General features: G+C 31.8%; 1 protein-coding gene across 3 annotated transcripts in view; it reads right to left on the bottom strand.

The window, feature by feature from the left end:
• The window catches only part of LOC126859086 (putative inorganic phosphate cotransporter), a 53,247-nt gene that overhangs the window by 11,658 nt on the left and 27,566 nt on the right, over positions 1-14,023 (bottom strand). The window contains exon 1 of one of the 3 annotated variants that reach the window (XM_050610027.1): positions 10,269-10,775. The exons of the other annotated variants lie outside the window; for them this stretch is intronic. Within the exon in view, the coding sequence (XP_050465984.1) occupies positions 10,269-10,374 (106 nt within the window). The 5' untranslated portion in view covers positions 10,375-10,775. Of the gene's footprint in view, positions 1-10,268; positions 10,776-14,023 lie in introns of those variants that run through there. 3 annotated transcript variants of the gene reach the window in all.

The following is a 14,023-nucleotide window of genomic DNA, read 5'->3' as shown; positions in this document are numbered from 1 at the left end:
CATCCGTCTCTTTCTTTTTAGCGAAAGCTGTAATATATCAATCTAATTTAACAAGATACTTAAGCCTAAGATAATAAGCGCATAATATACACACATACAATTCGCTGTAATATTTTTAATTTATATTAGATATAATTATACTAAAATATAATTCTTGTTGTATATTTCAAGAAAAAATTAATTTTTAATTTAGATAAAAAAATCTAAATTGAAATTAGGATATTTCTGATACTGTCTGTCAATTATTATTTGTACGAATTACTTGATTGTCAGATGATTGCTATTTAAAGATTGATGTGTTTTGCTTCGATTGAGATGACTGATTGATCATTATGCAAATCAAAAGTACATTTCGCTTTATTTAATTAATTTCAAATAAATGTTCGTAAATGCAATGGATTCTGTAAGACCGCTGCAAGAAACTTCGTCGAAAAATATCTCTTAAATTATCATCTTTAGTCAAAGCTAACAACATTAGTAAAGAATTAAAAATTCTTATTTAAACAAACCGACAAAAAATACATCATAATTGTTTATATTACTGATTGAATACAGTGAGTCATATTTTAGCGCATATAATAAATTACATAATCGTTTACTTTGAGAAATAAGTTTTGCTAATTATACGTTTTTATACACGGCATATCATGAATACCATAATTATACAAAAAAAAAAATTCTTAAAAAAAAATCTCAATTTTTTTTTCTTTGGAATAATTCGATTCAGTATTACATTTATTTTTAAATTTTTTAATTTTAATTCTGACATATTTAATTGAATAGTAGATAATTTATTTTTAATTATAATATCTAAACGTCAAAGATCAAAATTTTATAAAATAAAACTAATTCTTTTAACTTTTTTTTGAATGAAGCATAATTATTGTGAGATTTTAAAAAAAGCGGAAACTGGCAACGCTTCCCGAATAGAAATGCTCATAAGAGCATTCAACCATCTTATTTTACACTTTGTGTGTACACATCATCTTGTCTTACATTAACTTTTATGTACTATTATGTTAGCAATTATTTCGAGATTACGTCATAAAACAAACGCGACTCCTCTTTCCTTTCCCTCTCCCTCTTCCCCCTTGTTACAAAACTCCTTCATGATTACACTCGACTTGTTTTTTTTATCACGCTCTGAGATTAGCGCCGCAACGCGCGTTCTCCTAAGAAGAGCCAAGTTAAGATAGAAGGCGAACACGATCGGCAAAGAATCGACAAGGAATCGGCGAAACGTCATCTGTCATGCGTTAGATTTATTCGTTTTAATTCGCGCAAGTATTTCTAGGAATAAATTTCGACGAGACCTATAACTCTCGCTCGCCGAACCAGCTTAAGTCGATTGACATCGGACGATTGCTGTTTTATAATCGACCAGTTCTCTTAGCCCACGCATAAATTAACCAAATCTACCACATTCCCTCTCCCCCTTCTTCTTCAGAGCCTGTTCTCGACCAACGTTCTCTTAAAAATCGCACTCGCGAAAGAAATTATATTTAATTTAGATAAAAAAAGGATCTGAATTAAAATTAGAATAAAGATTTCTGATACCATCTATCAATTATTGTTTACACTACTTGATATTGACGATTCCTATTTAAAGATTGTTGCAATTTGCTTCGATTAAGATGACCGATTGACTGTTAAGCGAATAAAGTTCATCTCGCACTCACTTAATGTTATTTATTATGACAAAAGTTCGCAGTTTTCCGCGATGGTTATAAAACACACTTTTCTTACGTAAACTTATGCTGTGGTGACTTTAAATGCTATTTAAGACCGTGTATAATTTTTAAGTATTTTATGTAACATTAGAAAAATAGTTTCGTGTAAAAATAACTTATATATTTCTATGCTTTCTGGATCGAACAAAAATATGTTCGTTAAACAAACGAGAAATAGGACTTAAAATTTCTTGTTGGCACCTTCGCACACACACACGTTTTACAATCAACAATTTTATGAAAGAAGTTGCGTGAGTGACTTATTGTTAGGAAAGGTGCGCGCGTGCGAGTATACGTATATTTTGCATTTATTTATAACAAAGGAGCTTTTGCATTCTATTTTACATATTGCTTACTAAATTGAAGATAATCATTGAATCGATATACTTATACCGGTGTTGTTCGAAAGCAATCTCCCATTATCTGGGATCAAACGGTTAACCTTACATAATTTACGTTAGAAGTCATTAACTAAGGGCTGATTAATCGTGGGAATAAAAATTCAAACAAATATTGTTATAATTTTTCTCAAATATGTCGGAGACACTTATGGAAAATATTTTTACTATATTTATAAATTATATGAATCTGCTCATGTTTTTTTTTTTACTATCATTGTATACAAATTATTAATTATTTCAATTTAATTTCATGAATCCAACAGCTTCTGTTAATATTTCACTCATTTATTACTAATATTAATGACATCCGACACTTTATTGTATAATTTTCGACTCAAAAATCATCTAGTTGCTATTAGGTTTCAAGGATTAAGCGTCTTCTCTCGTTTTTTATGATATTCAATAATAAAAAAAAAAAAAATAGCATTTAAACATGAACTACTGTGAAAAATTAAACGAGCGACTATTTGTTAGAAATTAAACTTCGGATGATATTGCGTGCACATTAGTATTTTTAATTTAAAGCTTGAATTTAAAGCTTTGGAAATTACGATGTAAAACATACAAAATAAAATACATAATAATAATAGTAAGATAGTACGTCTCTCTCCTTCCCGGCAAAATTTTGAAACAATTATTTCAAAAAAAAATTTGATTAATTGCCTTCCATTACAACTTTCTTTTTTCTATTTCTAATTTCTTCTTCTATTATATACATATATGTTTCACTAATTAAATTTCAAATTATAAAACTTCGTAAACGTAAACTTCGAAAAATTAAATGAGACCCACTTGCTGCATAAAACATCGAAATTATATCTTCCTTTTTAAAATTAATATGAAATTTTAATACTTGATAGAAATTGATCGTCTAATCTAAAGAAAACCTCGATAAAGAGAAGTTATACTTTTAAAGTAAAAAATAATCTTATTTTTTCCATTCCCAAAGATATCTTGTATTTACGAAGAAATTATCTATATATGTATAAATATATATGTGATTATAATGTAAGTATATATAATGAAATTAATATCATTGTCGCATTTAATCTTGTGTAAGTCAATCGAATTCATTCCAAGATATTGATATCACCGGGATTATATCGAGTAGGATAGTTCTGTGTAAACGCGAGGGTCTGAGAACATTTCTTTTGCTCGAATGTAGTAAATGTGCACCGAAATATGCGGATATTAATCATTGATAAATAACAGCCGAGACGAGAACGAGGCACGTTCGTTGATAAGTAAGAATGAAGCCAAAACGCGGTTTATTGGCCCGGATCCAGTCGCGTTTTATCCGTGACTGCATCGCCGAATGCACTCTTATGCACATTTCACAAGCACACTTTTGTGCTATTAGTTGCATCTAGCTATCGATCATTTCAAAATCGATCAGGAAAAAGAGTCAAAATGTAGACCAGATGAATGACAGTTCAAAGCGTGAATAAATGACTTATGATCTCGTAAACTCATGTCACATCAGAGAAAACTGTCATAAATGTTACATAAATATATTTACACTTAAATGTCAAGTATCTATCTCTGCCTTTCTCTCTCTTTCATTTTCTGAAATATTTTGTGTACTTAATATTTTTTTTTTTTTAAAGATGTAATATAAAATTAGTTTATTGCTCAATTTATGAGATAAATTTATAAGATACATTTATATTTATATATTATATGATTTTTTTTAAAAGCTCATTCAATTTTCACCAAGTTTAAAAAAATATTTCTCTTCCAAACTTAATATGCAATATCGATCTCTGTCATTACTTATATCTTCTTTCTCCCACTTTTATTGATGTTGTAAATAAAATATTGTTCTCTAAATAATTATATTACAAATATCTTCATAATCGCATTACGAACGCGACTCTATATTACATACGTTGAAAAAAGAAAATAAAGCGAGCTAAGCGACGTTAAAGTAATGTTAACAAGTATTATAATCAATGCGATAAAAATGCAGGTCAAATTCGTAAATAAAATAGCAATCGACATCGGGCGATTTTTTACAAAAAAAAAAATATTGTAACGAAATAAAATCCTTGACATTTATGACTATAAGTGTACAGATAAGCGATAATTTGTTGCCATCTTGGTCCATCTATACATGCCGTATACTATACTTACTTAATAATGTACGAGTTTCTATTATCTTTTCAAAATGTCATCAATGAAATCATGCCAATCACTCTCAATCATTAACGTTACGTAATATGTATATATTTTTATTTATTTCTTGTAAAAATTTTTATAATAGAATAAATAAAAAATAGTTTATAAAAAATAATAAAAAATAATTTATATAAAATTATACGTAATATTTTTATTCGTATCTCATTTCATTTATGTATTATATATCTAATCGCGAAGATTTAAGGACATGATGATAGGTCGTAAAATAGAGTACCGGATATCTTTAAACGACGCTGATAGAACAACGTGGCGTATATAATAACGGAACTATTTAACGAAAATAGAGACAGGTCATGCATTATTCGATATTATTAGGCCTGTCTCTATTCTGGCGCGTAACCTAGCTCTGACAGGTCATATTAAAAGAAGTGTCCACTCCAAGTTTCTTTCTAGCTTCTGACGTGTTGCACTTTGTCCTATGCTCGAACATATCACGAAAAAAACATGCAGTGCCTCTTCTCGGATATCAAATGCAAGAAACTAATGCGACAATACAATACACATACATGCTTGACAATTCTTTGTAAATATTCATTATTACGTTTAATTTAAACGATTAGTTAAAGACATACGAATTACATTTCATCAAGCTCAGCGATATTGATGCCTTATATTTATAAACAAAAATATTTATTTCCTGTTTACAGCGCGTCTGATTACGTCGGCAGGCATAAAAGAATTAACATTATCAGCAATGTTTTGGAAAAGTGATTGCTTAGAATTTCAGTAAGAGATTATTAGATTATCGTATAATGTTGCTATGTAAGAATTTTATTGATGTGTTAGTATCAAGCATGAGAGAAAAGTCGCATTAAAAGACATTCTTTGACAAAGATATCGATCATGTGAGAAACAATATTTGTACCAATAACGTTGAGCATATTTATTGTATTAGTCATCTCAGTTTGTACATGTACCATATTTGAAAAATACGTATGCAATGAAGAAAGAATCGCATTTTTTGTCCAAAACTCGTTTTAAATTATTTATAATTCACCACAAAATTGCATTTATTATTTTATGCATTGTTTATAATTTTACATAATACATAATTGGAGAAATGAAACACATACACACATGCATATATACATATATACAAAATATGTATCAAGATATAAGTCAGATAAATCATAAAATTATATAAATTTTTGTTTAAAATTATATAAATCATTCAAAGTAGACTTAATATATAATCATAAAATTATTAACTTTTATAAATATTTGTAAAGAATTAGATTTTCACGATAAAGTTAAATAACTCAAGAGAAAAAAGATTCTTAATCATTAAAATTCTCGATTTCAGAAAAGAAATTATTTGACATTTATAGGAGAGAGAGAATTACTTCTTTTGTAAAGAAATTCTACAAATTATCTCAAATGATCTCTTACACGAATTAATAGCCTGTATATTCGAAGTTCGCAAAACTCATCGGCTGTGTCATTCGCGAAAATGATATCGCAATAACCTTATTCAGGCTAATGGCGCCGCCTTAAAAAGAGATAATCACGTAGGGAATTAGCATCGATTAATAAGTCAGTCAGTATGAGTGTCTACACACATGTGATGCTGTCGAGCACTTTCAAGTCGTCCTCGGGCGCCTACGGCGTCCGTCGTTCGTCGTCAGCAGGCGTCGAGCACGTGGGCCCGGTAGAAATAGCTCCGACATATACTATAAAAGATCGCCTGCTTGTGTGCGCGTATATGTATGTGTACGCGATGGTCACATTTTCGCGCGGAACACAGAGAAGGACAACGCCGAGAGAGAGAGACGAGACGAAGGAGAGGCAAAATGAGAGAGGCAAACCGCGAGAATTGGCAGGAGAGGACAAGGGGAGAGGGGAGAGTGTAATAGCCGTATCTCGTGCACGTGAACGCGTCTGACGTGCTCGTGACGTGCGTGAATACGATTGCACACACCAGCACGCATCGCACGCGATGCGTCAGCTGCTGATGTATACATATATGTATAGATGTGTGAACGATATTCAGAGTTCAACTAAATAAGCCTTTATGTAATGTAAAAATACGCAAATCTAATGGAATAATCAATAAGACAGAATAATAATTTTATCAAGGATAATTATAGAAATTATTAGAAAGTAGAATATATTTATCTTATTTAGAACACACGACAATTATGAGTTTGATTCACATCTGTTTAAAAAAAAAAAAATATATATATATATATATATATATATATATATATATATATATAGTCTTTGTTAATGCTGCTTAATTAATATTTTTAAATTATTGATGTTCGTTACCAAATTTTTATTAATTTTATATTATTCGGATAGACTGGCACACATATACATAGCTAATTAAAGCTGCTCGTACTAATAAAACAAGATTCATCGTACACATTTAATATCGAGAAACAAGACATGTATTTTGTGCATCCCTAGCAATGCAAACAAGCAGCAAAGCATGCATCTTTTGCATGCCGCGTTGCGCATCGGCATGACGATTACACGAGTGGCGAAGAGCTTGCAGAATACAAAAAAAGAGAATCTCATAAAGGTGACATTCCAAACAAATAATATTACTGAATATAATTTTCGATATTATATCACGATATCATGAATGTTAATAAATTATATTTAATAATTAATTATTAAATTGTTAAATGATTATGTTACCACATATTCTAAAAATATTCATGAAACGTTAGACAAAAATTAAAATATTTTTCGTCATTCCTAAGAGAATAGTAATATTAGTAGACGATGTATGCATCATGGTGAAAATATTTTTAATGATTAAGTTTATATAATGGAACAACATATATATTTTGATTTAACGATTCAAGATAAGGAGATTTAAGAAAAAGAAACTTTTACATCGCAAGCAATTGGCGTCACGTAATCAACCGAATGATATGAGGTATGTCGCATTTCATCACATAGGAAGAACATAATCTGTCCGATAAAGGCCTATCTCTCGGAAACATACCCATAGAGACACAGTAGAAGCGCTTAAGACTCTTGGGTCTCTCATTGCAGCCGTATCGAATTATGACGTCAGAAGCGAGAAATTAAATAAAATTTTTTTCTTGCTTTATACGTCGAGGTAGATTAACTTTTCGTATGTCTCGTGTTCGAAAATGTGTGAATAGTATAAAGTACATCAAGTATTTTCTTTTTGATTAATAAATAGTTTTTAACAATTATCACGAGCTGAATGAAAATAATATATGAAAAAAAACCAATTTATATTTCAATAATAAAATACAAAAAATTACACGATTTCTTTTCGCGCTTTTGACATCACAATTCAATACGTTTATTCTAATTGACAAGACTCAGCAGTTCGATCGCTTACAAAAAGTGAAGTAATATGATGTAATATATATAAGTATATAACACTACATACATATAACTAAAACATAATTTTATACTAAAATATATATAAATACAAATCATTCCATGCTAGATAGTATTAGATAGAACGATTATTCGTTGACAAAGAAAAAAATTGCAACAAAATTAGATATATTTGTTAAATAAGAAAATTATATTTATATGAGAGAGAGAAAGATTAAAGAAGAAGTAAAAATAGTAATCTATCACCAAAAAAAAAAAAAAATTTGCTTTCGAAAAGATTGAACTTTGATCTGGTCAAAATATCGCTACGGATTTAAGTTTCGTTATCGTTAAGAGTGATTTAGAGTCACCCATTGCCCCTTCATTGCAATTTTCGAGATAAATTCGATAGGCAATAAGCTATCATAATCGAACAAAAGTGATAAATAACTGATATTATATATAGAGTACTTAAGAATCCTACGCTTTCTTTTCATTTATTGAATGATTTTTTCATTGGAAAAATTTTATTGTATTTTAATTTTATCAAAAACTTCAGCTCTTTAATTTTCCTTAAAATTAAAATTGATTTCGCGAAAATTGAATTTATTAAAAATTTGATAAAAGATAAAATTTATCTCTCACATTTGTGAAGTATTTTTCCTTTTTATCAAACTCTATATAAACACTCGCTATTAATAAACGTTAATTACATTTTTTTGTAAGAGAAAAAATTCCAAATTTTTCAAAAAAGTCAGAAATAGAGCAATATGCCGAGAACTTTGGAACATTGTGTGCACTGAATGTATAGTGCATTGTACGTCGTGCACTAGTCACGGCAGTAACGATTAAATGTACGAGTCATTCGATGACCTTGGCGCGAGAAAAAGCGCGTTCGAGAATTGTCGAATGTTGCTTGAATAGGCGCGTCTTTGTCGAAATATCCCGTTATAATTTCCTCGTAATCGAAACGGAAAGATCTTATTCTGACAAACAGATTACACGTGCGGGCACCACGTGGTAAAATGTCACGTCACGCACATGTCTATCATTGCACTTCAATCTGTAATACGGTCCTTCTCGCCATGTGTCATCATCTCGCGAGAGCGAGTGTCACTATTTCTTATCATCGTATGCTTTTTCCTGGTCTATTGAGTCGTCTAGCAGATGATGTAGATTATCTTAAACTTTCCGTGATAACGTGATCGATGTGATGATATTATCGGAGACACTTTTTTGAATACAGCACATCTCTTTGATCAGTCAATCCGTTTCATATTCATATTAATAATTATTACAGCATTGATATTTATAACTGTTTACACGTTATTTGTTAAAAAGTAACAACTTATCAAATATCTCGAAATATTCTAATAAAAACATATTATTTTCTCAATCATTGCGTAAGTATCAGAGTATAAATAAAAAATGACAAATTTAGATACTTTATTTTTTTGTCAAATAAATTTGGTTTTTTTTTGGGTAGATTACCGTCAGAAAACGTGACATAGAGTTTCAGTACAATTTCCGTTTACTTGTTCCGTACTGTAAAGCATAATTTATAATTGTAAAAAATTATGAACATTTCCGTAACTCTGCACAGATGATAATCATTAATGAGAGAATACTTGTCCTTTAGACTTATCACACAATTATAGTTCTACGATTTCCACTGTAGTGAAAATTTTGGTATTCTACGTATTAGCGATTTTTATCACGAAGAGATAATGTAAAATAATATAAATCTACTATAAACTTGCGGGATGAATATATTACTCCGTAATGAAGTATTCTGGACCCTTGGCTCAAATAAAAATGGCAAAGTCTTGAATATATATTCTCGAAACCTGATCGGACAAGTATATTTACCGGACAATAACGAGTGAACGTTAAAGCTCAGCTGTGCAGATGCTCGAGACTCTGGCATGTTTATTTTTCGCACAAAGAAGTAAAAGTCGGCTGTTTTAATGCAAAAAAAAAAAAACAAAAACACGTATGTATAAAAAGCATATAGATAACCGTTGCTTTTCGAGACGCGTTTTTCAATATCGTGATTAGCCTTTTATAATCTCGAACGACGCATGCCTCGTGGAGGGAAATACCAAAGAGCGCAAACATGTCGCGCACAGCCGGATCGAACACGTGGTCTGCCGATAACGCTCTGCCGTCTTGACGAAATGCCGTTCGCGCGCGCGTGTGAAACTCGTCTCGAATTACACTGTCTCTCGCAACGTGAGAATTACAGAACGATCGGACGAATGGAATTTCTTATGCTCCTCTGGAATCTCGAGCGATTTTTTTTTTTACTTAATAGAAACTCGCGCGAAATCAACGATATGTCATTCGATCGGGCATAGTTGAACAACGCGAGAATGCACGAAAAATCTGAAAGTCATCTCTATTCTCGTTTAATCGCCCACGGCTATTCTTACACAAATTGATGCCAATGACGAAATATTTTTCGAGCGAGCAAAGAAAAGCCAGACGAAGAAAACTCGAGCTCGAGCGAATATACGAGAAAGGCATCTCGAAACTCTTCGTCCCGTCCGTGATTCTCGCGAATCATCTTTCTGGCATCGCATCAATGAAGGCTTCGTGAAATGGAACGCGTGGCCGTACAACACATACGTACCTCTTCTTCTTCGCGCGGGTCGCTCCTCCTCGTCGAGGCCGGGTTGCTCCCATACTAGCACGTGACCATTTCGTCCCCCGTTTTCGCTGATTCTGCCGCCGCTCATCTCGAAAGCACGGGGACCGCGAAAGAGACTTGAACGCAAAGAGGGAAAAAAAAAAATCGTCTAATAGATCGACGATGATTAACGCGTTAACGCCGACTGTTCGCACGCGCGTGCGAGAACTACTGGCTCCTCTACACTCTCGCGCGAATACTCGGGCCGAAAAGCGCCGAGGAACGAAAGAGCGCGCCTGCGTTCTTTTTTTATACCGGTCGGCTGGCGACCACGACGACGGCGACGACGGCGACGACGACGTCGGGGAAGGTAACGGCGGGCGACATTCACGGGCGTGACACGATGGCAAAAGTAAACGCGCGAAGACGAGGTTAAGTCCTCGCGTAATACGAAACGATACTAACGAACAATCTGAGAAAGTACCGAGACCGGCCGGTTGCTCGTTAGCTACTGCGACGATAACGACGGTCGTGAACGAGCGATTGGACTCGTGGCAGGCCGGCTGTATCAGCTGATCGGCCAATCGGAGCGCAGCGCGGTAAAAGTCACGACCGTCGGCGCGAAATTTAATTTGCACCTGGTTTTCGAAAATAATGATAAAAATCTTTTAAAATGTGTGTACAATGCACGATTTCACATTCTTTATGTTAATAAAACAAGTTGTACTGCTATGAATTAGAAAGTGAAATTAGATTTTATTTAATAGCGAAGCTTACATATTTCAACAATTCTTATAAAATCTACTTGTCAATTAGAGAATATTTCTACGGTAATTTTTAGCAGCGAATTTTGCTACAGCAAAACTTCAGAAAAAATGTGATAAAGATCTAAAATGCTATAAAGAGAGAAGGATTTTATCATGCAATAGACTTTTTAGGAATTATTTTAAATATTTGAAGATTGAATAAAGTTTAATCAAGTTTAATTGATCATGCATTTTTTAAAATTTTATTTTGAAGAAAAAAAAGAGAATACTTAATTAAACTTTAATTATTTTTAATCAATGTTTTAAAGAGAAAAACCTTTTATTTTCAATAATTTTATTAATTTTTTCGAGAATTCTATTTTCACAAAAATTATAAATCATGATTCATTGGTTTTTAGCAGATCATTAAAAATAAGATCGATTCAATAATTGTTTATGTTAAAAAAAATAATATATGAGCTGCAAGTTTTCACGAGCAACAAATATCTATCGAACTTCCTTGCAACATAGGTATCTTTGATTGTGAAACCATATGATTCACTTTTGACCTACGAGCTTGAAAATTAAATAGATTACTGTCGCGTTAGGTGTCACGTGTTCATTCATTGCATCTCACTCATCAATCAAAACGATTTCACATCCTGGGAAAAATATATGTGCCTAGAATCGAAACACACATCCTCAAAATACTACATATTCCCATCCAGCGAAAAATATCAAGCTAATAAGAGAAATATTTTTTTAACATGTGCCACTGGATCTTTATACCAATAAAAAAAATTTTCTATGTATGCACATTTTATAAATAAGGAAAATCCACAGAAAAATCTTAATATTCATTTCTTCTGCGATCTGCAAATCTCTTCCTGTTTATCAATATTTTTCGAAGAAAAAAATTGTACACAATAAGATCAAATTCAAAGTTTGTAAACTTTGTAGAAAAAAGTTCAATTGAAATTAATTTAAATTAATATTGCGTCCTGTATGAGATTATATATATCTTCGATTACATCAGATATCGTAAGGAGAAAAAGAACTAAATCATTGCAAGATAATATCAGTGTTCCGCATGCTAAATTAAAATCTCTTGGAATCATGTTCGTTTTTCTTTCATTCATCTCATGAAGTAAATCAAAATAAATTATTTATGACAAAAAAATGTTTATATGGAAAATAGTTTTATTGAATAAATAAAAATTATTAAACTATTAAATAATTATATACAAGTAATCAGAATAGATATTGTATATTATGTCATTATGAATCATAATGCATAATTTGACTCTGTAATTATTATAATATAAAATTCTAATTTTTACCCTTTTTACAATCCTTTTTTTTCAACTATGTCAAAAGTTTCATAATAGAATAGTAGGATTTTACGTTGATTGCTATCAAATAATTTCATTTCTCAACGATTGAAAAAAAAATGTAGTTTATATTACGCACATTTAATTCAACAGAAAAATGTAGCTAATCGCAATTAATACTAATTAAAACTCAATTACACTCTTTCATTTCATGTAATTTATTTTCGCGAGCTTGTTATTAAATGCAAATTAGAAAAGACATCGATCAGATCGATTCGGACGAAATAACCGCGTATAAAGTCACGTAGAATTTTTGGCACGTTAAAAAGTGATCCGTTATTAATAACTCACCGCGCGACTTTATTCCTGGCTATCGTTTCGCGAAACGTTCGAAACAAACCGCATTTACACGATGCTTTTCCAGCGTTGGAGTTATATACATGACGAGATGCAATCGCGCTTTGATCACATCGAAGAACCGCTGATGATCGATGATCATCTCAATATGTCGACGATGCGTGATTGGTGGACGTTTTCTATTTGCGTTCGGTAAAGTGCACTTTATCTCAAGGTCTATCTATGATTATAAAATACTTCGTCATGTTTTAACGATTGATGAAATTAGAGACATTTCCGTTTATAAATGTCCAGTTTCCGATAAAAATAAAACGAGATGATATCTATGTTTATCTCGCGCGATATTAAAATATCGATATTAAAATTAATGTCAATCCTAAGACAGATATCAATCATTCGTCGATAGCACAAATTGCGCGCCTTTCAATCCAATTGAAAGCTAAAAGTTTACGGAAAATTGTGTAGCAAAACTCGCTCATGAAAATAATCTTCAAATAAGAATCTCACACTTTTCGATATAGCATTATAATCATTGCGAAAAATAATAACAAAAGATATAAAAAATATAACCATTTCTTTCGGATTTTTTTTTTGATAATATGTCAAAAGTATCACCGAGCCAAATTAATTAATTAATTAACCGAAGTTATCGATATTCTCGCATCTGCGGGAACCCACTGATTTGCAGTGGGTATCAAACTGTCAAGATAGAGGATACGCGGGATTTTCCATGCTGAAAATTACAAGAATGCAATATAAGTAAATATTTGTTGACTTCTGGATGTACGCGTTCCCATCCAGATATATCATCGCGAAGAGTATATATCGCCGAGAATGCAACAAGAAGCTTGATTTAAAGCTTGTCGCTGTGTGCGAATTACGGTTGTCGCGTCTCCTGTGGACTGGTTGTCTATAATTGATTTGATTGCTACATATGTGTAGCAGGATGTTGCTATTCAAAGCGTAGTGTAGGAATGTACGATTCGTACAAATCAGAGGAGAAGAAAGTCGCCGGAATGGAAGACACAGCAACGCAGCCGTGATTCTTTCTCTCTTTCTCTCTAATCAATGTTAAATAATTAAAGTTAATTTTAATTAGGTATTATCCCGTTCATCCATAATTATCTCTCTCTCTCTCTCTCTTGCTTTTACGAGGCGCTGCGTGTTGAATATCTTGTGGAGAATATCTATCGTCATTATCAGAAACCATAGACTATAGACTAAATAAAAAACTGTTATTTATCTCAAGATTATTGAAGCATTAACAGTAATAATACAAAAGTTAATGTCAAATCTCGCGCGTGCTTTATATGAAACTTTTTTT

The sequence above is a fragment of the Cataglyphis hispanica genome, chromosome 2 (genome assembly GCF_021464435.1).
Source record: "Cataglyphis hispanica isolate Lineage 1 chromosome 2, ULB_Chis1_1.0, whole genome shotgun sequence".
In the NCBI taxonomy this organism is placed as follows: Eukaryota; Metazoa; Arthropoda; class Insecta; order Hymenoptera; family Formicidae; genus Cataglyphis; species Cataglyphis hispanica.
Note: the sequence above shows the minus strand (reverse complement) of the source record. Positions and strands in the feature narration are given on the sequence as shown.